At 43.4% G+C, this 27,622-nt stretch overlaps 1 protein-coding gene across 2 annotated transcripts in view; it reads right to left on the bottom strand.

Moving 5' to 3' along the window:
- TTC39B (tetratricopeptide repeat domain 39B) overlaps window positions 1-23,731 on the bottom strand; it is a 156,056-nt gene extending 132,325 nt beyond the window's left edge. For both annotated transcript variants that reach the window (XM_002689579.7, XM_015472440.3), the window contains exon 1: window positions 23,600-23,731. In XM_002689579.7, coding sequence (XP_002689625.3) covers window positions 23,600-23,641 — 42 coding nt within the window. In that variant the 5' untranslated portion in view covers window positions 23,642-23,731. The remainder of the gene's footprint in view (window positions 1-23,599) is intronic.
- Window positions 23,732-27,622: the final 3,891 nt, after the last annotated feature.

The raw sequence follows: 27,622 nt of genomic DNA, 5'->3' as shown, positions 1-27,622 counted from the left end.
AAAGAATAATGAATTACTTAATAAATGATGCTGAAGAAACTGGTTATCTATTGCAACAAAAGTGAAATGAAAACCATATGCAAATTTCTAGATACATTAAAAAGATAACTACAAAAACAAGAGATGGATGTATGGAGAGTATTCTTTACAACCTTGAAACAGAGACAATCTTTCTAAATAAGACACCAAACCCAAAAGCCATAAAGAAAAGAGTAAAAGTTCTGGCTACATAAAAATTTTAAACTTCTAAGACAGGCAAGGAGAAAATATTTAAGGTACTGTATACGGACAAAACATTATTACCTATAATTTATAAAGAACTCTTTCAGGCCAATAAGAAAGAGACAAACAGCCAAAAGAATAATAGATACAGGGTGTGAAGAAACAGTGCATTGAAAAAGAAATCCATAGCCAATAAACTTGGAAAAGTGCACCTAAAAAGTAGTATTATTTTGTCCATAGGATTGGCAAACATTTTTTTAATTGATAATATCCACAGTTGGCAGAGATGTTGGAAAATAGAACATATACCGTTGCTACTATTTAGAAGTCAGTCTTAGTATATTCATATTAAAAAAAAAATGTAATGTATATAGAGCCTATTTGGAAGCCTTGCTGTATTTATTAAAGATTTAAATGCATGTATTATCAAACATTTCAAAGTATACACAGGAGTACTATTCCTAGGATTCTATACTGTTAAAACATACACACGTGCAAGGGTCTATGTATTATAGTACATACTGTATTGAAACAACCCAAATGCTCTTCACAGGGAAGTAGTTAAAGTATGGTACAATTATATTACCTAATTCTCTTCCTTTGGAGAAGGCCATGGCACCCCACTCCAGTACTCTTGCCTGGAAAATCCCATGGGCAGAGGAGCCTAGTCGGCTGTAGTCCATGGGGTCGCTAAGAGTCAGAAACAACTGAGCGACTTCACTTTAACTTTTCACTTTCATGAATTGGAGAAGGAAATGGCAACCCACTCCAGTGTTCTTGCCTGGAGAACCCCAGGGACAGGGGAGCCTGGTGGGCTGCCGTCTATGAGGTCGCACAGAGTTAGACACGACTGAAGCGACTTAGCAGCCCAGCAGCAGCAGCAGCAGCAACTCTCCCTTCATTGGGTAAAAAGTAAAGCAAACAGAGGAAGTATCTCCCAGATTCATTAAATGCAAAGTCTATTCCTAGGAAAGTCAAACTTCAATGCTAATGTTATCTAAGGATGGGCAGGGAAGGAATGATAAAGTGAAAAATCATATTGTGGCATCAGATTTAAATCTTTTACAACAGGACTGCTTTGATGAACTACTTTAGTAATGTAAAAAAACAAGGAACAATTTGAACAACATTTTTAAAAGGTTAAAAGCATTTTGCAATAAGCAGATCCAACATACCTAGAGAAAAATTCAAGCACAGTAAGGTAGGATGACGTCAACTAAATTTGTTTTATAACCCAAATCCTTTTGTGCCCAGTATAAGTGAAAAGCACTTTCTAGAAATGTCTAGACAACTTTTTAACAAAACTTTTTGTTTAGAAATAATTTCAGACTTTCAACATAGTACAAAGAAAGCCTGTATGCCATTTATGCAGATTCATCTAATGCTAATATTTTGTCTCATTTGCCTTATACTCTGTTTTTCCCTCTCCCTTCCCACCTTCTTTTCCCTTCTCTATCTCAATAGATTAAAATTTTTTTCTAAACCATTTGAAAGTTAATTATGTATATTGTGACCCTTTACCTCTAAATATTCCAGTGCGTATCTTTTTAAAATACAGATATTCTCTTACCTAAGCGCAGTACAGTTATCCACATCAGAAAATTTAACTACTTTAAACTTCTGTCCATTTTCCAATTTTGTCAATTAACCCAATAGAGCTGCTTTGCAGCTGTTTTCCCTGCAGTACAGGAGCTCATCTCAGGTCCAATATTGCATTTAGCTGTTTCATCTCCTTTGCCTCCTTTAATCTGGGACATTTTCATAGCCTTTCTTTGCCTTTCAAGACAGCAACATGTTTTGAGTACAGCCCTCTTTTTTTTTTTTTTTACTAGAACCTTCCTTATTTAAAGTTTCTCTGACATTTCCTATGATCAGATTCAGGTTAGACTAGTACAGAAGAGACCCTGTGTCCTCGTCAGGTCACTTCTAGCTGGAGGCACAGATCCTGTCTGCCCCCACTGGTAATGTTAACTTTGATCACCTGGTCAAAGTAGTATGTGATCTCTCCACTGCAGTTACTATTTCTGTCTTATAAGTCATAAGGACTCCGTGGTGAGACCAGGGTAAGACCAGATCAAGAACATGCTCCTCCCCTAAACTTGTCTCTGTCACCTACAATGATGGCTGCCTGACTCATCTTTCCCAGGCTAGTTAGTTGATCACTGTTTTACCACCTCCAGCACTCCCTCCACTTTTACCAACTGGCCTTTAGCATTCTGCTCAAAGTAAATCCCTCCCATCTCCTCCACCTGTCTAATTGGTCACCATCCATATGGACTCCAGGAGACATCTTCAATGGTCTGTAATACGTTACTGTACTTATTTTGATGCTCAGATTGCCCCAGAATTGGTCGTGGCAACTTTCACATTTCTCACTCTTTACTCCCTTAGAGCAAATGCTAATACTCAGAACTTGCTTATTATAAGAATTCTGTTTTGCCAAGGAATCTTACAAAGTGAGACATATCTAAATGTTAACAATAAGACTCAGTGATTTTTCTGAGCCCCCTAATGAAAACTGAGGCATGTAGCCACTGACCTATACACTTGACACCCTGATATACATTACAAAATGGACTTTGTTAAAAAGAGAATATTAAGGGTCTACTTGATTGGTGCCATCTGAAGCTGAGTTTCCTTACTAATTCTTAGCTGATCTTAACACTTAAAAGAACCTAAAGGACCGTCAGCAGTTGTATCAGAAAAATGGTGCTGGTGCAGGTCTCTAAAACTTAGTCTCTTTAATAATTTCCTTTTAATTAAGAGGAAGAGCTTCATGTTGATGTATGGCAGAAACCAACACAATACTATTAAGCAATTATCCTCCAATTAAAAATAAATAAATAATTATTTTTTAAAAGAGGAAAAGATACCTATAGTGAAAACTGGCAAGAGTGTGCAGCCAACTTGAAAATAATTCCCTGGTAGATCAGACGGTAAAGAATCTGCCTGCAATCCTGGAGTCCCAGGTTCAATCCCTGGGTTGGGAAGATCCCCTGGAGAAGGGAAAGGCTACCCACTGCAGTATTCTGGCCTGGAGAATTCCATGGACAGAGGAGCCTGGTGGGCTACGGTCCATGGGGTTGCAAAGAGTAGGACACAACTGAGCGAGTTTCACTTTTCAAAGTTAAGAAACTGAGAAACATCTGGAAACAACAGAACAAGTCAGAGCAGTCAATGGAGTTTTAATGCATACAAGAGAAATTTGAGGAACTGCAGTACAATTTACAAACACAAGAGTTCCTGAGAGTCTGATTTATGACTATAAAGGAAGTAAGTTGTTTCTGGGTTAGAATTAGGTTACACCCATTGAGATATATCCATACAGGATCCAAAAGGCTGAGGTCATCTTCCTGCCCCTTTCTGATTTTTTTCTGCTATCAAGCAAGCGTAAGAAACAGAACTTGTTTCGACAGCAGTGCTCAGCTTCCTTTCTCTGCCGTGGAGCATATAATAGAGGCAGCAGAGGTGTCTCCATTCTGGCTTCCTGATCCCTGAACTGCCATGTGTTGGGAACTTAGTTCTAGAATCATCAGCCACAGAATACCAGCACCTCCCCTAATGAGTCAGTTCTGGATTGGTACAGAGAGCCTTTCACAGAGGCTCAGCCTAGAACCACAGCTATAGCCCCAGCCCCTTCCTGCATTTTTAAAACATCTGTCTTACATCAACTCATACATTCTTTCTTACCTAAATTACAGCAGTTTCTGCTTCCTGCACTGAAACCTGATAGAGTGAGAGGCATGACAGAGAAGAAAATAAGCAAACAAGATAATGCAGACGGTGGTCACATCTATGAGGAAATACACAGGATGTGTAATAGAGGAAAGAGAAAGACTGCTTGGAATATGAAACCCAAGGAAAGCAGCATTTGGAACTTGATCTTTAAAGTGAGGATGGAAAGTCGAGAAGGAGCTGGTCATGTGAAGAACTGGTGCAGTCTGCCAGGCTGGGGAAATCCTTAATGCAAGAGCACTACGGTAGAAAAAAACTGAGCATGTTCAAGAAATCTAATGGAAGCTCCGGTGGCTAGAGCAGAGGAACAAAGTGGAGAAGGGCAGGAGATGAGCTGTAGCGGGAAAGCAAAAGAAGTGTGCATTTGATCCTAAATAACAGTCTGCAGCACAGGAGTAATGTGATTACCATTTGTAAAGGAGCACTTAGATTGCAGAATAAGAGTGGACTGCAGAAGTGAAACAGTTTGGGTGTCATTTCGAGGGCTCCAGAGAGTTCTGGTACCTTAGTTCTTTATGTCTCAGCGCAGAAAAGAATTTAGCAAGAGGCAAGTGATAGATAAGAAGTGATTTACTAGAATAGGACGCCTGTGCTATTTACAAACAGGTGGGTGAGAGGGTGCTGTGCCCCCAGAACTTACTGGACTACAGCTCTATAATCAAAGGAAAAGTGGGGAGGGGAAGAACTTCTCTTTCTTGAGACATCATGCTTCCATCATCAGCTCCTCTTCCAGGTTTAGCAGGGGAGTTTTGTTTCCACATGGTCAAGCTAGGTTCACAAAGGATCATTTTTTATGTGTGCAGAGAGTATATTTTAAGGATCATTAACTGAGCTCACTGGGCAGGATGTAGGTCTCATGGCATCACTATTTTATTGTTTGGGGGCAAGTCTTATGCTTCTGTTGCATGGTTTCACTGCTTAGCAAGCCTGCTTGGTTTTAGGGTTAAAAAACCCTGGTCTCTTGAATAAACATGAATTTACAGGAGTCTCCCCTATTTTTTCTACCAGTGGGATTAACCATTTAATTAATCCCTAATGAGATTAACTATTTAATTACCTACTTTGTCCCTTTACTCTGTCAGAAGACAGGGAGGAAGTGGGGAGACCAGTAAGGATGTTCCCCCAGATATGCAGGGTGAGAAGATGGTGGTGTGGCCTGGGGACACAGTGGTGATAGAAAGGAGCCATGTTTTGGGGGTATTACTAGATTCAACAGGACTAGCTTATGACAGAGATTGGGAGTGGGGGTGTAAAAGAAGCATAAATTGAGGAAAACAGAAAGGGAAAATAAGGCACAGGAAGGGCTTTTTAGGTTGAGAAATGCTGTTTTAAATTGCTCCCCCAAAGTCTTGTGTTTGCTCCTAAAATTATTATGGAAAGGGTACTTGTCACTAAATTGCCAAAACTGAAATGGAATGCTTTTCAGTCTTTAACAAAGAGATAGGAGTTCATTTTAGCATGTCACATGTCCCTCAGTTTAGCCTAAGCATGTGGAACCTGCTTCCTGAGGCATGCAGACTTAAAAGTTTTGTTATACATCAAAAAGGTTGACTCTTATCTAAGTTAAAATGTAATCTCCTTCATCATAAACTACAAAGGGAAGTAAAAGCAAGCAAGTCTTTAGAAGGAAAAAAAAAAGATTCTAAGCTAGTAACTTTACTTTTAAAATTTCCAGTGTAATTAGCAATACAGATGGACTTGTGGATGCTCACACTTTATAAAATCATCTCTTATAAAGTCATTTTTACTATTTATGAAGTCAGAATAGTATTGTTTGATAAGAAAGAAAACCTCAATGTTTTCTATTTTGAAAAGTTGGGAGAAACCACCTCTGCACACATGCTAGTATTACTAACTAAGCAAATGGCTAGAAATGTGAACCCTTCAGGTTTCTGACAGCATTAAGTGTGTGAATAAATTATACTCATCCTCATTTTCTGAACTTTCCCTATTTAGCCCAACCAGATTACATGTGTCATTTCACTCTGTCCAACTCTAGGAATGAAGAAACTATGGCTTCCAAGTGCCTTGCCCTTGGTTACCTGGCTTAAGCCAGCTGTCTGCAAGGACATTTACCATTCTTTGTATTTTTTTATAATTTTGTTTATTTTTGGCTGCACTGGGTTTTCTTTGCTGTGTGGGCTTTTCTTTAGGTGCAGCAAGCAGGGGCTACTCTCTAGTTACAGTGGGTGGGCTTTCGTTGTGGTGGCTTCTCTGGCTGCAGAGTCTTCCCTAATAGGTCAGTTGGTAAAGAATCCACCTGCAATGCAGGAGACCCCAGTCCAACTCCTGGGTTGGGAAGATCCACTGGAGAAGGGAAAGGCTACACACTCCAGTATTCTTGGGCCCCCCTTGTCGCTCAGCTGGTAAAGAATCCACCCGCAATGCAGTAGACCTGGGTTCAATCCCTGGGTTGGCAAGATCCCCTGGAGAAGGGAAAGGCTACCCACTCCAGTACTCTGGCCTGGAGAATTCCATGGACTGTATAGTCCATAGGGTCACAAAGAGTTGAACACAACTGAGGCACTTTCACTTTCACTTTCTCTTGTGGCAGAGTGCGGGCTCTAGACTGAGCGCTTCAGTAGTTGTAGCTCTCGGGCTCTAGAGCACAGACTCAATAGTTGTGGCCTACAGGCTTAGCTCCTGTGCACAGCATGTGGGGTCTTCCCAGACCAAGGATTGTCCCCATGTTTCCTGCATTGAGAGGTGGGTTCTTTACCACTGAGCTATCAGAGAAGTCCCTGTGTGCATTTTTAAAATGAAAACAAAAACAAAACCTTCTCTTCCAAAACCAGATCTGAAAATTAATACCAGCAAATGAATACGGAATATCCAGGTGTTCAAATATGACTAGCTGAAATATTTTATACAATCTTTCTAGAATTTTTTTCTGCTCTGTAGAAGTCCGGCCATCCTTATGTATGATAAAAAGCAAAATCCACACACAGTTGCTATTCAAGTGAATGACTACAACTAAGAATTTATAGTATGGCAGGCTCTGGATGAGCTGTCAAAGTTGCTAGTAACAACTCTCTGAGGTGGCCATTAGAATCCCCCATTGACTGATAGGGAAACTCAAGCTCACAAAGAGATGAAATAACTTGCCCAAGGTCACAGTGCCTGCAAACGACAGCACCCAACCTACGTCCACTAACCTGAAAGTCCGTCCATGTTCTTTCCTCTCTCTCACACGCCTTCCTAGGAACAGACACAACAAATCTGAAACTCAGGGGTGCCTGAAAAGAGGCAGATTTCATTTGAGACTTCTACTAAGCTGACAATTCCTTTTATTTAACTGCTAATAGTTTAGAAACGCAAATGCGTGTTTGTCCTTGTAGCAGCAAGCTAAACATGGTAGCCTCTGCCTAGCAAATGAACTAGAAAATCAGGAAAGCCATCATCTGTATATACCACACATCTTCTGCTGTATTGCAAACGAGACAAAATTATTCATTTGGACAAGGGTAATTCACTCAGCCCTGGAGCCGTCTTCTGATGATGTCAGAGTGTGAGAGGCATGTAAGCGCTGACACGAATGCACTCGGCTCTGCAGTCTTGCTTTCTGATGCCTCACACGTTTGCTTTGTCCTTGTCACATATAACGGCTGCTCTTTACTTCTACCTGGGAAATTCTGTTGTATCCTGATGACTTCTAATTTTTCAATTAATTTGAAGGTGAAAAACATACTGGAGGCGAGAACAGATGGACACAAGGAATGTTTCTGGGATCAGGAAAATATTCTTAAATTGGATTGTGATAGCTGCACAATTCTGTAAATTTATTAAAGATCATTGAACTGTACACTTTAAAAGGACTGAATGAATGGCATGTAAATTACACCTCAATAAAACTCCTTTTTAAAAAAAAAAAAGAATATTGAGATAATGCTAATAAATTATGGAGGTAAATTCTCCTTTCTTGACAGGCTAAAGATATCCTGTTGCTGGAAAGCACTGAAGGGGGTCCCTTTGCTGCTTTCTGTGGGTGGAAAGTTCCATCCTTTCCTTCCAGGACATCAAGGCTCTTAAATCCTACACCCTGCTGGCTGTAATAGCATGTATGGCCAAAGAGGAATATTTCTCCTTGGAAGCAGCCAGGAATGACTATTTAGCAATGACAATGACTATTTAGCAATGACAATGAGAGGACTGGAGGAGGGCATGGCAACCTACTCCAGTATTCTTGCCTGGAGAATCTCATGGACAGAGAAGCCTGGCTGGCTATAGTCCATAAAGGTCACAAAGACTGAAGCAACTGAGCATGCGTGCACCCGAAGGGGAGGGAAAAAGGGAATGTCTGGAAAGGCTGGAACAGAAATGGTACCTGAGGGAGGTCTTCAGCGATGAACAGGAATCGGCCAGGTGAGGGAATGAACAGCGGATGAAAATGCTGAGAAGTGAGAAAAGCACATGGAGCCTGGAAGGGGAGTTATAAGCACTTCCACACGGCCAATATTCAAGGTCCTACAGGAGGGCAAACTCCTGGGAACCACTCCAGACCTACTGAAGAAGAATGGCTTGTGGTGGGACCTGGGATCATGCATCTTAAAAAGCCACCCCCTCCCCTCACCAGGTTCCCTATGCACCCTCAAGTATGAGAACCACTGAGCAAGGTCTTAATAAGCTAGGTCTTAATACATCATGCTAAAATAAGATCATGGAGTTCGGTCCCATTCCTTCAGGGCAAATAAATGGGGGGGGAAATGGAAACAGTGGCAGATTTTATTTTCTTGGGCTCCAAAATCGCTGCAGAGAGTGATTGAAGCCATGAAATTAAAAGACACTCCTCCTTGGAAGAAAAGCTACGATAAACCTAGACAGCATATTAAAAAGCAGTGACATCACTTTGCCGAGAAAGGTGTGTATAGACAAAGATATGGTTTTTTCAGTGGTCGTGTATGGATGTGACAACTGAACCATAAAGAAGGCTGAGTGCCGAAGAACTGACGCTTTCGAACTGTGGTGTTGGAGAAGACTATTGAGAGTCCCTTGAACTGCAAGGCGATCAAACCAGTCAATCCTAAAGGAATTAACCCTAAATTCCTTGGAAAGACTGATGCTGAAGCTGAAACTCCAATACTTAGGTCACCTGATGCGAAGAAGTGACTCATTAGAAAAGATACTGATGCTGGGAAAGATTGAAGGCAGGAGTAGAAGGGGATGACAGACTATGAGATGGGTGGATGGCATCACCGACTCAATGAACATGAGTTTGAGCAAACTCAAGGAGATAGTGAAGGACAGGGAAGCCTGGTGTGCTGCAGTCCATGGAGTCGCAAAGAGTTGGACACGACTGTCTGAGTAAACAACAACATCATGCTAAGGTGTTTGCACAATACCTCAAAAGTAAGGAGATGCTGTGGACAGATTTTAAGTAGCAAGGTGAGGATGGATTTGAGCTTCAAAAAGATCACGGCACATAGCTTTGGAGGCAGAGCAAGAACCGTAGCACACCCTCAAGGACCTAGGAGTACACACACACTGCCACCTCCTTTACTTTTTAACCTCTTAGACTAAGTGCCTGCTAAGTCGCTTCATTCAAGTCTGACTCTTTCTGCCCCTATGGACTAGCCCACCAGGCTCCTCTGTCCATGGGATTCTCCAGACAAGAATACAGAAGTGGGTTGTTAAGATCTCCTCCAGGGATCTTCCTGACCCAGGGACTGAACCCATGTCTCCTGTGTCTTCAGCATTGCAGACAGATTCTTTACTGCTGAGCCACCTGGGAAGCCCCTTAGACTAAGTAGTCAAACACGTATTTACCTCTTATAGGCCACAGTCTCCTATTAATATCTAGGTGCTTTATGATCTTATGAAAATATAAGAATTTTATGATATTCACTAACATGAAGGGTGGAGAAGGCAATGGCACCCCACTCCAGTACTCTTGCCTGGAAAATCCCATGGATGGAAGAGCATGGTAGGCTGCAGTCCATGGGGTCGCTAAGAGTCGGACATGACTGACGACTTCCCTTTCACTTTTCACTTTCCTGAATTGGAGAAGGAAATGGCAACCCACTCCAGTGTTCTTGCCTGGAGAACCCCAGGGATGGAGAAGCCTGGTGGGCTGCTGTCTATGGGGTCGCACAGAGTCGGACACAACTAAAGCAACTAGCAGCAGCAGCAGCATGAAGGAGGGGACCATCCTGCACAGCCTCACATTTGGACAAACTAGAAGTTACCACATATATCATTTGGGTGTCAGGGGGCAAGTGTCATTTTCAGAATATTATGGACACGGCCAAGTCTCTTGCTGACTAATATGAACACTGTTCTGCTGAAACAGATGGTCCATTGAGCCCATGTTTGTGCTCTCTTTTGTGGTAAATGGTTTCCCCTCTCCACTCAGAGAGGGAAAGGTGTGAGGACTATAAACTAGCAGAAGTAACCTCGCCGGAATCCTGAGATTAGCCTACGTAGGAATCCAGCTGGAAGAGCAGTCTTGTAGGACTCTGCATGGGCCTATCTTTATACAAGGCCAGGTCATTATTGGGTTGAGAAATCTTGGTCAAGTATCCGCAACATGCAGATACTTAATTATAATGAGGGCTGACATTTGCACTCCAAATGCTAAGTATTTCATAGGGCATTAATCCCCACAATAACCCTGTAAAGCAGGTTCTATTATCTCCATTAGACTGATGAAGAAACTGAAGCTCAAAGAGATTAACTCATCCAAGGCTGTATGTGAAGGAGCAGGGATTCCAACCCATGTCCGTCCGACTCCAGAACTTGTGCCATAGTGCTTCAGGGGATGCATGAAAAGAGTCTGAGTTTCCCAGTTTTGGATGCCTATATGAGTATTAAGGAAACAAGCAAATTTAATTCATAAAGCTTACAATACTTTATAAACAAATTCACATACAGTCCTAGAAACCACACAGTACAGGGGTCAGCAAACTGTCTCCACAAAGCACCTGTAAGTATTTAGGCCACGGAGGCCAAACAGTCCACGTCCCAACTACTAACTCTGACGTTGTGTGAAAGCAGCCCTGGGTAACACCTAAACAAATGGGCAGGTCTGTGTTCCAATAAAACTTTATTTATAAGAACAGGCAGGAAGAAGGCTATATTTGTCCTTGCAGCAAAGTTTGCCACCCCCTGACCTAGTGGAAAGGGCACTGAATGCAGAAACACTTGGCTCCTAACCCTGACTCCATGCCTAAGAGAGCTGGGTCACCTTGGGTCGGTTACTGCCTGACTGTGTCTAGGCTATGTACTTCTGCAGAAGTTTCTCCCCTATGGACTGCAAAAATGAGGTAAAATTATATTTAGACACACTAAAACAGATTCCCCATCAAACCCACAAATAATAAACACTGGCAGCAATACTTTAAGGTAAAGCAGAAGGGAAAAGAGAACTAACACATTAAGGGTGCTACCATCAGCCCTGAATATTCATTAGAAGGACTGATGATGAAGCTGAAGCTGCAATACTTGGGCCACCTGATGCAAAGAGCCAACTCATTAGCAAAGACCCTGATGCTGGGAAAGAGTCAGAGCAGGAGGAGAAGGGGTTGACAGAGGACAAGATCATTGGGTAGCATCACTGACTCAATGCACATGAGTTTGAGCAAGTTCTAGGAGATGGTGAAGGACAGGGAAGCCTGGCGTGCCGCAGTCCATGGGGTCGCAAAGAGTTAGACAGGACCGAGCGACTGAAGAAAAATGTGCCAGGTGCTTTGTAAAGCAGAGTCTTATTTCAACCTGGGTCAGCCTTATGGGGCAGGTATCATTATTCCTGTTTTATAGATGAAAAGCATTAGACAAATTTAATAACGTGTCCAAGGTCACACAGCAAATGGCACGAGAAGCCTAGATGGGAACCCAAGCCAGGAGCAGCTGGAGCAGCTATTCTTGAACAAGGGCCGGGCTGACGATTTTGCACAGAAAATGGCATCTGAGTGCTTCTGGGAGGGGGTCATGGAGTCAGGCCTCACTCCCCTCTCATCAGGACTCTCCCACTCTGTCATCCATGTTGTCCGCCTCCTCTCAAAAAATATCCTACCCCATTTGGCTTGAGAAAAATAAAGTGAGACTCCGAGGTTTGTTGCTTTTAGTTCTGAGTGGAAAGACTGTGACTCATGCTTGGAAAAAAGACTAGGAAGCCCGTAACTCTGGGCCAAAGCCGCATCTATAGAAGCGGAGCAAGAGAAAAGGAGGACAGAAGACACCCTCAGAGAAACCAGGACTGGTCCTGCGGACCGCACCAGAGTTGTGGGTCCAGGTAGCTGTGCGTCTGAGCACTTAGCTGAGGGTAAGAGTCTGTGTGACAAAACACAGTCTATGGAATTACTAGAACACGCCTGACTTGTCTGCCTCCTTAACCAGTGCATCTCAGTTTACAATCATCAGCTTAAAACTAAGTACTTTGGAAATGGGGCCAGGAAACAAGAAGATGAAACCAAGAAATGGGATTATCATTGCTTCTATTAAAAAAAAAAAGTAAAAGATACACATTTCCCATATGTGACAGGATACATCTGTCAAACAAGAAAATTGGAGGGAAAAAAACTCCTTAGCTGAGCGTTCAAGGCCCATCCGATTCTGCAGGAACACACACAGCAGCACTGCCTTCCTGCCTCTCACATATTCTTTGCTTCAACCTCCACCAAGCTTCCCCCATAATCCCCATTGCTCGTTCCCCATTGCTCCCTCTGCCTGAAGGAATCAAGCAGCGACTGGCTGCATGGTTGCCTGCTAAAATTCCACCCCTCAAATTCCAGATCAAATGTCATCTTCTAGACCATAGATGTCAGAGCTGAGAACTTCAGAAACAGATCATCAATGTCAACTGCTCCAGGTTACACAAGAGGAAACCAAGGCCCAAACTGGTTCAGTCACACAGCTGGGCAGTAAAGATGAGGTTTGGAAACCAAGTCAGCTGACTTGGGGGTGGGGGTAGGGAAACCTGTCACCACCATCCTCCAGGTGAGTGACTACCCCAGGAAAGCTCTCTTTTCCTCCTCCTCCCAGAGAACCAAGTGCCAACACACACTCTCCAAACTCCACTCCGTTCCAGGTGACAGTGGATTTTGTGTCTATATTCCTCGCCTGATCCACAGAGGTCAAAATCATGTCTTACCCATTATGTTATCCCAGTACCTAGCCAGGCCTGCACAGAATGGGCCTTCACGGCACTGTAACACTCATTCAACAAAACAAAATTCCAGAAATTCCCCTCCCTCCCCACCTCTGGGCCTGTCTCCCTCCAGGCAAGCCGCCTCCGTGGTCTCCAGAGGAGCTACCTACAGCCCAAATCTCACCACACCTCTGCTCAGTTGAAACCCTTAAATGCCCACCGTGCACTACACAATATCCATGACTCCTCATGAAAAGCCTACAGGAGCCCTTCCTATCCTTCCAACCTCATTTCCTGCCACCAGGAGAACCACAATCACTTCTTCACTTCCATAAAACGTGTTAGTCGCTCAGTCATGTCCAACTCTTTGTGACCCCATGGACTCCCACCAGGCTCCTCTGTCCATGGGATTCTCCAGGCAAGAATACTGGAATGGGTTGCCATTCCCTTCTCCAGGGCATTTCCTGACCCGGGGAACAAACCCAGGTCTCTCGCATTGCAGGCGAATTCTTTACAGCCTGAGCCACCAGGGAAGCCCTTACTTCCATATCTTATGCCTGCTATTCCCTCTCTCCAGGATGCACTTCAGTCTCTTCTCCATGCCTAACCCCTTGTTCCTGCCAGATCCAGAATGTCTAAGAAATGGCCTCCTCGGGGACACCACCCCTGATTACCCATTCCCTCCCCTCACTCCGGATGAGATGCCCTCCTCCGTGCTCCCAAAGCACCCCAGCATCCCTCCTCCATAGTTCTCAGCAAAGAAAACTGCATCTATTTGTTCACACACCTGCCCCCACGTCTCACTAGACATTACTGAGGACAGGAGCACCTGGCATAAACCCAATACATTGTTAAGACTGAATATTCTTCTCCCTCACTAGTTACAATCAGATCCAACAAATATACACAGTGCATTATTTTACTACAATATTTTACAACATACATCCACAGATCTCAGAAAAAAGAGAAAAAAAAAGAGCTCTTACTACACACCCTCATCTTTCAATAACGAGCCAAAATGCGTAACGGCATTATGAACTGCTAGGCAGTCAACACATGAGAAGTCCCTTTGAGAGAGGTGTGGTGACCTAGCCAGTATGGTCAACCAGCCAGAGTCGCTCTGGGTGTGTGACTGACCCCCACTAGGCACGGGGATAGAAAAGAAGAGTTCTGACACAGTTGGTGATCAAGGTGGGGTCTGACAAAGGGAAGCCCTACAGGGTCCTGGGTACTCATCTCCTGGCAAGTGAGCACACAGTGACTTCAGGAGACCCTCCTGAGCTGGCAGCTAGGGCCACTGAGACTGGGAGCCAGGAAGCTGTCAACAGCCAGCCAGATGGAAACCGGGAGCCTCACAGAATTCACAGTATCCATTTCACGCTGCAGATAATTACTAACAGCACCCGTGTGCAGGGAGCTAAGATGGGAGAGCAAGCAGTGCACCCAAAGAAGGACTGACTCCTGCCAAAGAAGCACACCTGCACTGCTGGACTCAGGAGGAGGGAGGCGATGTCGGGCAAAGGGGACAGGAGAGAAAATGAGGGCAAGTTTCACCCTCGTTTCTCATCTGAGAAAGTGGCATTCCCAGGAATAGATGAGCTTTCAAAAGACTCAAAACTGAACATGCCAAGAAAACTGCCTGTTCACTAGAGCTGACATCCAGGCTGACAATAAGCTGCTGCTAATTTTTCCCATCTTACTCACCTGCAGGACCAATTTACAACCTCCCTTCCACAACCTTGCCCAGATCCATTCACTCAGAAACAAATGGCCAAGCTCCCTCAATGAGGAAGGCACAGTGAGCCACGCAGGTGAGTTTTTTGTGCCTGAGGTCCGTGCCCTCCACACCCACTTGAAGGCTGAACCCTACCCACTCCTCTTCTCAGGTAACAGCACCTCCGCCAGCCGGCAGTCATCGGTGACTGGCTCCTCCCTTCCCCGACTCCACTGCCTTTCAAATAGGCCAATTCCTCCTCTCAGTTCTCGATGAGAAGTCCCTCCAGTCAGGCCTCCTCTCTTCAACCCCATAACTTTTGCTCCACCGCAGTCATCACTTCCCACTTGGAACTGTAGCAACAGCCTCTTTGCCCTTCCACCACCTCCACAGACTGGCTGCAGCAACTTCACCAGATTTAGCTTCCTAAAATAAGTATACCACTCTTGCCTAGTTAAGACACCCTCTGGGTCCTCATTTTTTGCACCTCTCAGCCCTCCAAGGCTCTCCACACTCGGAGCACCCTGCTGACCCCAGGGTGTGCTCTCCTCCCCGCCCACGCCTGGGCCTCATCACACTTGCTCCACCCAGCACATCCTTCTAACTCAGTTCAGGGAGCCAGATTCCTCCAGCTCCATTCTTCTTTCTCAAAATTACCTCTCCTATTGGGGTCTCTTGTGTTTCCATACACATCTTAAAATTTTGTGTTCTACTTCTGTGAAACATGCCATTGGTGATTTGATAGGAATCTGCAGGTTGCCTTAAGTAGTATGGTCATTTTAACAATATTGATTCTTCCAATCCAAGAACACAATATATATTTCCATCGGTTTGTGTCATCTTCCATTTTTTTTCATCAGGGTCTTACAGTTTTCAGAGTATAGGTCTTTGCCTTCTTAGGTAAATTTATTCCTAGATATTTTATTCTTTTTGATGCCATGGTAAATGGGATTGTTTCCTTTATATAAACACTACTATACACAAAACAGATAATCAACAAGGACCTCCTGTATAGCACAGGGACCTATACTCAAAATCTTGCAATAACCTAAAATGGAAAAGAATCTAAAATATATAAATACATACATATATATACATACATATATATATACACAAATATACCTATATGTGTGTATATATAATGGAATAACTTTGCTGTACACCTGAAACTAACACAAATCAACAATACTTCAATAAAAAAATTTTTTAAAGACCCAGTTCAAATACCACCTCTTCTTTAAAGCCTTTGCATGTGTGCTAAGTCACTTCAGTCGTGTCCAACTCTTCATGACCTGACAGACGGTAGCTTGCCAAGCTCCTCTGTCCATGGGATTTCCCAGGCAAGAATACTGGAGTGGGTTGCCATGCCCTCCTCCAGGGGATCTTCCCAACACAGGGATCAAACCCAGAGATCAAACCCGCACCTCCTGCAGCTCCTGTATTGCAGGAGGATTCTTTACTGCTGAGCCACCTTTGCCAGCCCCTAAACGAAGGCAACCAACCATTCCTGTTTGGACCTGTTATCCTGGAGTAATTACTGAAAGCACCATATTGACTTTCCCAGGTCCCTGCTGTGGATGATAAACTATATGGCTCTCCTACCTAAAATCTGCGCTGTGCTATACTTAATCACTGAGTCGTATTTGTGACCCCCATGGACTGTAGCCCAGCAGGCTCCTCTGTCCGTGGGGATTCCCCAGGCAAGGATACTGGAGTTGGTTGCCACGCCCTCCTCCAAAGGATCTTCCCAACCCCTGGGAATCGAACCCAGATAGAACCCAACCCAGGGATCGAACCCATCACAGGCAGATTCATTACCATCTGAGCCACCAGGGAAGCCCACCTAAAATCTACCCTGACCCAAAGACAGCACTTGTTACTTGTCTCTTTCGCTACAGTGTGCGTTCCTCAAGAGCGATCAAGACATCTCATCTCCGTGTGGACTTCCAGCATCTGAAGACTGCCTGCACCTGGGGAGGTGCTCAGTGAGCACAAATGGAATGAAAGAATGAATCTGATTGGAAGAAAACTGTAGCAATCAGTTTTACCTAGACAGCATCTAAAATGCCACTAGGGAAATTTTCTAAATCACAATTAAACCAAAAAAATCCTGGGCAAAAAAAGCAAGCCATGGAAGCATCTGTCACATAAACCATTTCTTTCCCTAATCCAGTGTTTCTCAACTTTTTTTCAATATTGTCCTCCCACCTTGAAAGCCTTTTCAGACATTTTTCTCCTAACCCTATGAAATGTTAATAGCACAGAAATATTTCTGTACTTTATACATAAAAAAGCAAGTATAAGGTTTACTCTTTTTATTCAAGAATAGGTTCAGAATGACAATAAAAATGTTAAATTACATTTTATATTTTAAGGTTACTAACATTAAACTTTATTACTGTATTTACTGAGCAACTTGCAATGCAATTTTAATGTAAAATATTATATATCAGATTACATATAAAAATTACCAATTTCTACATAATAATAGCAATGTAACCAAATTTTTCAAAGACTTTAAAAACTGCTCCTTTTCCAGCAAAGGCAAAACAATTGAAAAAAAGAAATCTTCCTAAACGTTATTTTTAATGAACTTAACTTTTGTTTTATATGAGAAAATCATTTTTAACTTATCCAGCTGCTAAATATTCATTCAGATATCATCAATATTTTTTCTTTTTGATACTTGACATAGTTATTGGTAAGCTCAATAACTCTAATAAATAAGAAAATAGAAACTACTTTTATTTAATTTTCAAATCCCAAGTCACACACAGAACAGTAAGGGCCAAACATAAGCACTTAACATCCACAAGACAGCCCAAAGCAGCCCATACATATAAGGAGGTCACCAAGATAGACAGACTTCAGGATTAAGCTATTGATGGTCAGAAAGGTCTACAGCGATAGCCATATATTTGCCATAGGTTTGTTTTTTTTTGTTTTTTTGTTTTTTTAATTTTTATTTTTAAACTTTACATAATTGTATTAGTTTTGCCAAATATCAAAATGAATCCACCACAGGCATACATGTGTTCCCCATCCTGAATGCCATAGGTTTGTAATAATGACCTTGTATACATTCTGTATATCTTCCATGAACTTCATGTCAAAGTTGCTTGTGTGATACACAAGAAAAACCAATGAGAGAAATTTAAATGTTAAGAAACAGTATTTTAGCCACCAAGGTTTGAAGGAATGTCTGGAACCACTGGAATGTCTAAGAAGTTTCTGTCTTCCTCCAGAACCAATTTTTGCTGCCTCTGAGGTTGCAAGCCCTAACCTCTTATGGTTCCCACATTTTTCCTCCTAGCACCTAAAGATAAAAAAACAAAAACACCAGTTTACCTAAGAAAACACCCATTCCACAGCTATCATAAGAGCCCCACTACTACCATCATCTCCTTGGGTACTTCAAAGGAAAAGGGATTCCCATGTTATCAGCATTTTCCCAAAAAAAGGAGCCTCCCTGCCTCTAAACATATAGACTTTAAGAGCTTGGAAGAATACTCAGGGCTCATGGCACCCATTCATCTTCAGATGAGGAAACATAGAAGAGCAATAAGAGGTTGAGAGCCTGGGTTAGTCAAGGTCACTCTTATCGTTATAGATAGAGACCTCGTCAGTCTAGGTCCCTGTTGTATCTTCAAGCTAGCACCAGGCTGGGCACATAACATAATCAGATGTTTGTACACTTAATGAATGAATGGCTATTGGGTAAATGAGTGACAGATTTGAGAGCCCAGTTCACCTAATTCCTAACCTACTACTTTTCCAACCAAACCACCTGGTCCCCTTTTACTTCCATATGAATATCAAATAGTGACCTCAGTCAGTCAGTTCAGGCGCTCAGTTGTGTCTGACTCTCTGCAACCCCATGAATCGCAGCATGCCAGGCCTCCCTGTCCATCACCAACTCCCTGAGTTCATTCAAACTCACATCCATCGAGTCGGTGATGCCATCCAGCCATTTCATCCTCTGTCATCCCCTTCTCCTCCTGCCCCCAATCCCTCCCAGCATCAGAGTCTTTTCCAATGAGTCAACTCTTCGCATGAGGTGGCCAAAGTACTGGAGTTTCAGCTTTAGCATCATTCCTTCCAAAGAACACCCAGGACTGATCTCCTTTAGAATGGACTGGTTGGATCTCCTTGCAGTCCAAGGGACTCTCAAGAGTCTTCTCCAACACCACAGTTCAAAAGCATCAATTCTTCGGCACTCAGCTTTCTTCAGTCCAACTCTCACATCCATACATGACCACTGGAAAAACCATAGACTTGAGTAGACGGACTTTTGTTGGCAAAGTAATGTCTCTGCTTTTGAATATGCTATCTAGGTTGGTCATAACTTTCCTTCCAAGGAGTAAGCGTCTTTTAATTTCATGGCTGCAGTCACCATCTGCAGTGATTTTGGAGCCCCGAAAAATAAAGTCTGATACTGTTTCCACTGTTTGCCCATCTATTTGCCATGAAGTGATGGGACCAGATGCCATGATCTTCGTTTTCTGAATGTTGAGCTTTAAGCCCACTTTTTCACTTTCCTCTTTCACTTTCATCGAGAGGCTTTTTAGTTCCTCTTCACTTTCTGCCATAAGGGTGGTGTTATCTGCATATCTGAGGTGATTGATACTTCTCCCAGCAATCTTGATTCCAGCTTGTGCTTCTTCCAGCCCAGCGTTTCTCATGATGTACTCTGCATAGAAGTTAAATAAGCAGGGTAACAATATACAGCCTTGATGTACTCCTTTTCCTATTTGGAACCAGTCTGTTGTTCCATGTCCAGTTCTAACTGTTGCTTCCTGACCTGCATACAGGCTTCTCAAGAGGCAGGTCAAGTGGTCTGGGATTCCCATCTCTTTCAGAATTTTCCACAGTTTATTGTGATCCACACAGTCAAAGGCTTTGGCATAGTCAATAAAGCAGAAATAGATGTTTTTCTGCAACTCTCTTGCTTTTTTCATGATCCAGCGGATGTTGGCAATTTAATCTCTGGTTCCTCTGCCTTTTCTAAAACCAGCTTGAACATCTGGAAGTTCACGGTTCAGGTATTGCTGAAGCCTGACTTGAAGAATTTTGAGCATTACTTTACTAGCGTGTGAGATGAGTGCAATTGTGCGGTAGTTTGAGCATTCTTTGGCATTGCCTTTCTTTGGGAGTTGGAATGAAAACTGACCTTTTCCAGTCCTGTGGCCACTGCTGAGGTTTCCAAATTTGCTGGCATATTGAGTACAGCACTTTCACAGCATCATCTTTCAGGATTTGAAATAGCTCAACTGGAATTCCATCACCTCCACTAGCTTTGTTCGTAGTGATGCTTTCTAAGGCCCACTTGACTTCACATTCCAGGATGTTTGGCTCTAGGTGCGTGATCATACCATCGTGATTATCTTGGTCGTGAAGATCTTTTTTGTACAGTTCTTCCATGTATTCTTGCCACCTCTTCTTAGTATCTTCTGCTTCTGTTTGATCCATACCATTTCTGTCCTTTATCGAGCCCATCTTTGCATGAAATGTTCCCTTCATATCTTTAATTTTCTTGAAGAGATCTCTAGTCTTTCCCATTCTGTTGTTTTCCTCTATTTCTTTGCATTGATCGCTGAGGAAGGCTTTCTTATCTTTCCTTGCTATTCTTTGGCATCTGCATTCGAATGGGTATATCTTTCCTTTTTTCCTTTGCTTTTCGCTTCTCTTCTTTTCACAACTATTTGTAAGGCTTCCCCAAACAGCCATTTTGCTTTTTTGCATTTCTTTTCCATGGGGATGGTCTTGATCCCTGTCTCCTGTACAATGTCACGAACCTTAGTCCATAGTTCATCAGGCACTCTATCTATCAGATCTAGTCCTTTAAATCTATTTCTCACTTCCACTGTATAATCAGGGATTTGATTTAGGTCATACCTGAGTAGTCTAATGGTTTTCCCTACTTTCTTCAATTTAAGTCTGAATTTGGCAATAAAGACCATCAAATCTAAATTAAGTGCTTGAAAAGCTTCCAAGCTCTTTTAGTTTCACACATCCAGTAAGTTTAAGAGCAGGGTCTTGTGCACCTGTGGTAGAGCACTTCAGCCCATTGAAAGTGAGGGACTTTCCACAAATGAGCTAAGGGTACCGGGTCTACAAGGCAACATTTCTTACTTGCTTACCCCGCCTTGAGCTCTTTTCTAGAGTTCTTTTTCACATGCCACATCTCCATACCCAAACTGAGAACCGCAGAAAGTCAAAACTGCCTTCCCTTTCTAAGGCACCTGCCATGTTTAAGCACAAAGCAAATGTTCAGTAAATGTTTGCAACATTTATTCTGGTGGAAGCAGGGCATCATGAGGGACAAAAGCAGATTTGGCATGAACAAAGGAATTCGGTTTGTACTTTGCTCATTTCCTAGAACCAGTATAGTACCTAACATGTAACAGGGGAGTAATAGTTGGGGGATTTTAAAAAATGAATAAAAGATATGGCCAAAAGTGAGTAATTATTAAGCTTTGTCTTCAATTCTGTAGTCATTCATTCACTCCACAAATACATATTACCAACTATCTTGTGTGCTAGGCTCTCTGCTGCTTTGAAACCTAATTTCCCCCACAGAGTTAGAGCCATCCTCCCTAGCCAACGCCTGGCATTCGGTTCACCTTGCAGGCAGAGGGCACAGCTAGCGTAGCCCTATGTTTCAATACCTATCATTCAAGCATTCTATCCCAACAGTGCCCTGAACTAAACAATTATATCTAAGTGTTGCAAAACAAATAATCACAATTAAGGGTTGCAAATCTTTTTCATCAAGCCCAGGAATTTAAGTTTTTTACTCCACATTTACTAGCTACTCCCAATCTTATTTCCTCAGGCATAACGCTGATTAAAATTGTTATACATAGAAAAGTGGCTGGAAACTAGGCTAGCACATCAGATTGAGACCACACTGTAAAGAGCCTTGCATGCCAAGAACGTACGTGCGTGCTAAGTTGCTTCTGTCGTGTCCAAATCTTTGCAACCCTATGGACTGTAGCTTGCCAGGCTCCTCTGTCTGTGGGATTTTCCAGGCAAGAATACTGGAGTGGGCTGCCATGCCCTCCTCCAGGGGATCTTCCTGACCCAGGGATAGAAACCAGGTCTCCTGCACTGGCAGGTGGATTCTTTACCACTGAGCTACCGGGAGAAGCCCCATGCCAAGAACATGGATAGTTAATTTAATATACAGCTGTGCTGTGCTAAGTCCCTTCAGTCCTATCCAACTCTTTGTGACCTCATGGACTGTAGCCCACCTGGCTCCTCTGTTCATGGGATTCTCCAGGCAACAGTAGTGGAGTGGGTTGCCACGCCCTCCTCCTGGGGAATCTTCTCAACCCAGGTATTGAAACTGCATCTCCTATGTCTCCTGCATTGGCAGGCAGGTTCTTTACCACTAGGGCCATACAGCAGAGAGTCATAAAAACCTTTAAGGGAAACAGTGAATGTATAGTCAGAGCACCAAGAAAGTGTTATGTTATCTTTTACGGAAAAGATCTAAGACAAGAGGAAAGAAAAAAAGCTGGCTCCAGGTCATACCAAAAAGACAATCTAAAGCTACAAATAAAGAAAGGCTGTCACAGATGAAAATGGCAACGAATAAGCCATTTCATCCTTTGCTTTTATGTGTAACTTAAAAGTTTCAACAATAGACGCAGCCATGCAAACTCTAGTTCATTGATCGGTTGTTTGAAGTCCTCCTTGGAAGGCACAGGCTGTAAGAAAGCTTCTGGACAGTCTGGCGTGCCCTCTTGGCGGCCAGTCGTGTAAAAGAGCTGGAGCTTAGGTTTTGTTTTGTTAAGGGCTACATTTAAAACACAGTATTAGTTGCCAGAAGTTTCTCGACATTGAAAAGATGGGCAGGAATCTTAGCCCGCCAACTCCAAGATCTTCCACTATTGCATCATTTGAAATGAAGCCTCCTCAGGCAACGACTTGTAAAATTCAAGTCAGGTAAAATGGCAGCAGCTGCTGCCGGCCGGCAGCTTCAACTTCAAGAGCGAATAAGAGAGCGTGTCTCTGCGGAGCTGCCAACTGCTCACAGCAAGTCAATAAATCTACAGGTCCTGCGCGCGCGCCCGAGGGTGCTCAGACCCCGGCGCGCCAGCCACAGGAGGAAGTGGCTAATTACTTAAAGACAGTACAGAGACCGCAGTTGAAGGTCGGAGTCGGTTCTCCCCGCGCCTTCCCTCCGTCTACCACCCACTCTGGAAATCTGATGGTGAAAGCACCAATTTCTAGGCTGCTGCTCCAGGCCCCTAGCCCTCCGACCCAAGGACAGCTCTGCCTTGCCCGCTGGTGCAGACAACCGGAGGGCTCCTTCTTCCTCCTGCTGGCCCCCTCCTCTCATCGACTGCAAGCCCTTCGATTCTGCCACCGAAAACTTCCATAGAAGGTGAGATTCCCAGATCAGGAGACGGTTCCACAAACTCCAAAGCGCTAGTGTCGGAACTTCAGGGTCAGACCGGTAATGCCTAGGCGTCCCTAGTAAGGCTCAGAACTGCTCTATACTGCGGGTCCTGCGTTCCGCGCGCTCGCACCCATCCACTAGCCGCCCGGACGCGGTGCCCTCGCTTCCCACGATCCTAGGCGTGATGCTTGGAACCTCAGCAGCGCCTCCAATCCGAGCGCCGCAGAGACCCTCCTCGCTCCAGCAGGGACGGACTTCCCAAGGTCGGGTGTCCCCACTCGCAACCCCCGTCTCCTCCGGTCGGGAGACTGTAGGTTCCAGACGGGCAACCAAGGGGGCGGGGCCTTGGCCGTCCCCGCCGAGCTCGCTCAACCCTGCAGAGCTCGCTCACCCCTCCCGGGCTCCAGGGGTAGTGCCCACACTCCCCACCGGCCAGTACCTCGTCCACTTCCAACTCTGCTCCGTTGCCGACGAGCGCCATGTTCCTCCTCCGGCTGCCGCCGCCCAAAAACCAAACAGGGTGCTCGGAACCAACTCAGTTTCTCAGCCCGGGGCTCAGCCCAGCGCCAGCAAGGGAGGAAGAGGGCGGCCCCAGGGCCCCCGCCGGGTCCCGGGCGGGGCCAGCGCGCTGCTGAGCAAGTGCTTTCCCCGCCCCCGGCGCCTGCACATCCGCCGAGCATCCATTTCTCAAGCCGGCGCCGGGTGGCCCCCTCGACATAAGCTCCGCCCCTTGCAGGCCTCGCCCCACCCTCTACGAGGCTCTGACTAGAGAAGCCAATCAGATTCTTGCAACGCGTCTCCACCTCCAGGCAGCATCCACTTCGGATCCACTTGGGCGGGGTCATTCCATGGGCGGAGTCACTTTGTGGGCGGAGTCACTCGGGAACCTCGCAGGTCTCTCGCACCCTGTGGAAAGGTATTGAATACCTAGGAGTATTCTAGCGCTCTGTGCGGAGGCTATTGTTCGCCACCGGCCAAGAGAGCACAAACTTAGCGTGGCCAAAATGAAAGCCACGGTATCCCCGAGGCCCATTTGAAGTGTCCACCTGGTCCCTGAGCCAATGCCAAGTCCCTTCCCCCGCCAAGTGGGCACTGCGTCTCGCAAATGGCGAGGCAACCTCGCGTCAAGGTCACCAGTCACCCAGAGGTTTTTGTCATTCCACCTACCCAGACACTGAGGGACATCGTCTTCTCATACAGGGATGATATGTTTGCTTCTGTGTATGTCTGATAAATTAAAAATCATGGGACAGATACTTATGCAACTTAGAGTTCTCTTCTTCCAATATCTGTCACAATGACCCCTTTTGTAATCCCAAATATATGTGCATAAGTCGTGTTTAAACTATATACCCATGAGGGTAGGGATGCTGTGTCTTCTTGAAAGTTGTATTCCCAGCACCTAGAACAGTGCCTTGCAGTGGGTGCTCCAAAAATATTTACTGGCTTCCTTTAGAAATTGATTCCTGTGTCTAACACAACTGGAAAATTATATGCTGTATTTTAGGGGTATTGGGGGGGCATTAGTCAGCTTTGTTTTACATACAATAAAATTCACCAATTTTAAGCTTCTAACTTGATAAATGTTTACAAAACACCATTCCAATCATAATTTAGAACACACCCATAAAGTTTCCTGTGCCTGTTTGCCATCAATTTCTTTTGCCCACTCTCTGGCCTGGGACAACCACTGATCTGCTTTCTATCACTTCATTTTGCCTTTTCGAGAATTTCATATCTATAAGTCAATCATAGGGCACATGGTCTTTTGTGTCTGGCTCATGACAGGCATTTAACGGTCATCCAGTGACAACTATAAAGATTGCTAACATTTATTGAGTACTTCCTACATGCCAGGACTATCCTGAGCCCCTTGTTTAACTTACCTCATCTATCCTTTGCCCCATGAAGTAGATACTGTTAACTTACAGATGAGTAAAATGAGGCTCACAGGGTTCAAGTAATTTGTTTGCAGTCAGACATCTATTAAGGAAGTAAGGATGCCAGAATCTGAACTTCAGCATTCTGACTTAATGGTGTGGTGGTAACCATTGTTCCACACTGCCTCCAACCACCACCTTCCCCTTCTTTCTCCCTATTTCAGTAGAACAGCTGCCTGCACATGTCTGTTACATGTACTTTCAGTGAGTCAACTTTGCATCCTTGAAACTTGCTCTACAGTTTTAATGAGTCACTACGTACCTTTATACTAGAAAAATGAAATTGTTCTGCCTCACAAACAGATTAGATTATGGTGATGACTGCACAACTGTATGATTCATTACAAATCCTTGAATTGTATAATGTAATGGGTGGATTTTATGCCCCTATATATTATATTTCAGTATCACAACTTTTAAAAACAGGCTAATACATTCTTGCAGCACTCTTAGAATCAGGTATGTGTGGTTAGAAGGGACCTGGGGTCATTTAATTACAATACCCCTGAAAGTTTCCATTCCTCCCCCAACCTCCTGTTTATACTTAGCTTTCTGAGGCTGGATTTCCTATCTGGGTCCAGATCCTACTCCTTATTGCTCATGCATGATTCCATTTTTTAAAGTTCATTGGCTCCCAAATTAATACCACATTTTTTAACATTAAGCCATCTTGTGGTGGCTTCTTCCTCTCCCGTATACTTTGTTATTTTCTTTCCATTTCAACTCCTCAAATTTTAAGGAGATACAAAAGAACTTGGCTTTAATGAGTGGCATGATGATGTCAAAGTGAGAATCAAGTTTAATTTTTCAGAAATCATTCTTATAAATAAAAGTTGGTAGTTTTTTTTTAAATCAGAAACTAAATCTGAAACCCTGTGTATTTTAAATTCATGTCACTAGATGAGTAGCATTCCTGTTTCTGAGGAAGCCAATTATGAACACAGAATTAATAAATGTGGCCTAGCCCCTAGAACATCTAATCAAATTTGCTGTGCTCATGGCAGATGCCAACTTCTCCTTCTTGCATATGTGCGATCCTATAAGATTATGAATCACAAATATAAAAGATCTTTTTGCAAAGAATAATTAAAATGGATTCATTTCTGTAACAGAATTCCCCTTTCCAGTTTGCTGATCATGATGTACTCTATCAGTCAAGTGAGATTCGTCAAATATCCCATTTCCCAAAAGAAGCTAGAATAGAGGTTCCACAGAAGCAGTGTCTGAATTTTTTTTTTTTTTGAAGATACGTCTACTGGGAGCTGTTGGAGTTTCAAATTAAACCTAATCATGCAGACAATATAATCTTTATTATTCCTAAACCTGTTACCTTTAGCACTTGTAAGGTTTTTTTTTAGTTGATGTATATGTGCTAAGTCACTTCAGTCATGTCTGACTCTTTGCAACCCTATGGACTGTAGCCCTCCTGGCTTCTCTGTCCATGGGATACTCCAGGCAAGAATACTAGAGTAGGTAGCCATGCCCTCTTCCAGGGAATCTTCCTGACCCAGGGATCAAACCTGAATCTCTTATGTGTCCTGCATTGGCAGGCGAGTTCTTTACCACTAGCACCACCTGGAAAGCCCTTTTTAGTACCTTCATCATTTGTGTAGGAGAGAGAATGATTTTGCATATAGAACTGAAAAATTTTAGATGCTTGTATCGTATCATTGTAAGTCATGCATTTGTCAGTGGCTTTGTCTCACATTCATATCTTAGCTCAACAAGGAGAACTTCCCCTTCTAAATTATCCCTCCTTCTCTGTCACCCACAAAGTGTCTTCCTGCTGCCTTAGCACTTACCACTATCTGAAAATATCTTGTTCATTTTTCCGTTTACTTGCTTATGATCTATCTCCGTCAACAACAACATCCGCACGTTAGCTGTGATGTAAGCTCCATGAGGGAAGGAACCTTGTGTTTTGTGTCTGCAACAAAACCCTAATGCCTAACACTTAATGAATATTTCATAAAAGGTTATTGAGTGAATGAATGAAAGTATATAAAGTTCACAGTACACAGAGCATTTTGTTTAGACCTCGTAATGTCAATGTTTCAACACAGTGATTTTTTAAAAACAGAGAAAACCAGTAAAGATGGAGAGTAAAGAATGCAAATTACATGAAGTCTAAAAAGTAAATACTGTTTTTCTTAGGGTGATGTGGCAGGCATGATGACTATCTTTAATGCCTCCTCTTTTTCTTTTTTTTTTTCAAAATTATACAAGAGCTAAGCACTTAAAGGTCCCTTAGTGATCTAAAAGAGTTTAATTCTTGTCACTGGGAGAGGCTTAAATGCTACGGGGGAAAAAAACCTCATTATTTAGTGGAGACTGAAATCCTCCCTTAAGAATATCCCTGTTCTCAGCATTTGGAGCTGCGTAAACACTCATTTTGCCCCATTTATCAGTTGTTCACTTTTTCACACACATACAAATAATCTTTCCCATCACTTTCGTATTTATTTTCACTATTTCTCTTTAGATTAATCTCACTTTTTCCAGATGAGGAGACACTCACGGAA

This window comes from Bos taurus, chromosome 8 (genome assembly GCF_002263795.3).
Source record: "Bos taurus isolate L1 Dominette 01449 registration number 42190680 breed Hereford chromosome 8, ARS-UCD2.0, whole genome shotgun sequence".
NCBI lineage: Eukaryota > Metazoa > Chordata > Mammalia > Artiodactyla > Bovidae > Bos > Bos taurus.
Note: the sequence above shows the minus strand (reverse complement) of the source record. Positions and strands in the feature narration are given on the sequence as shown.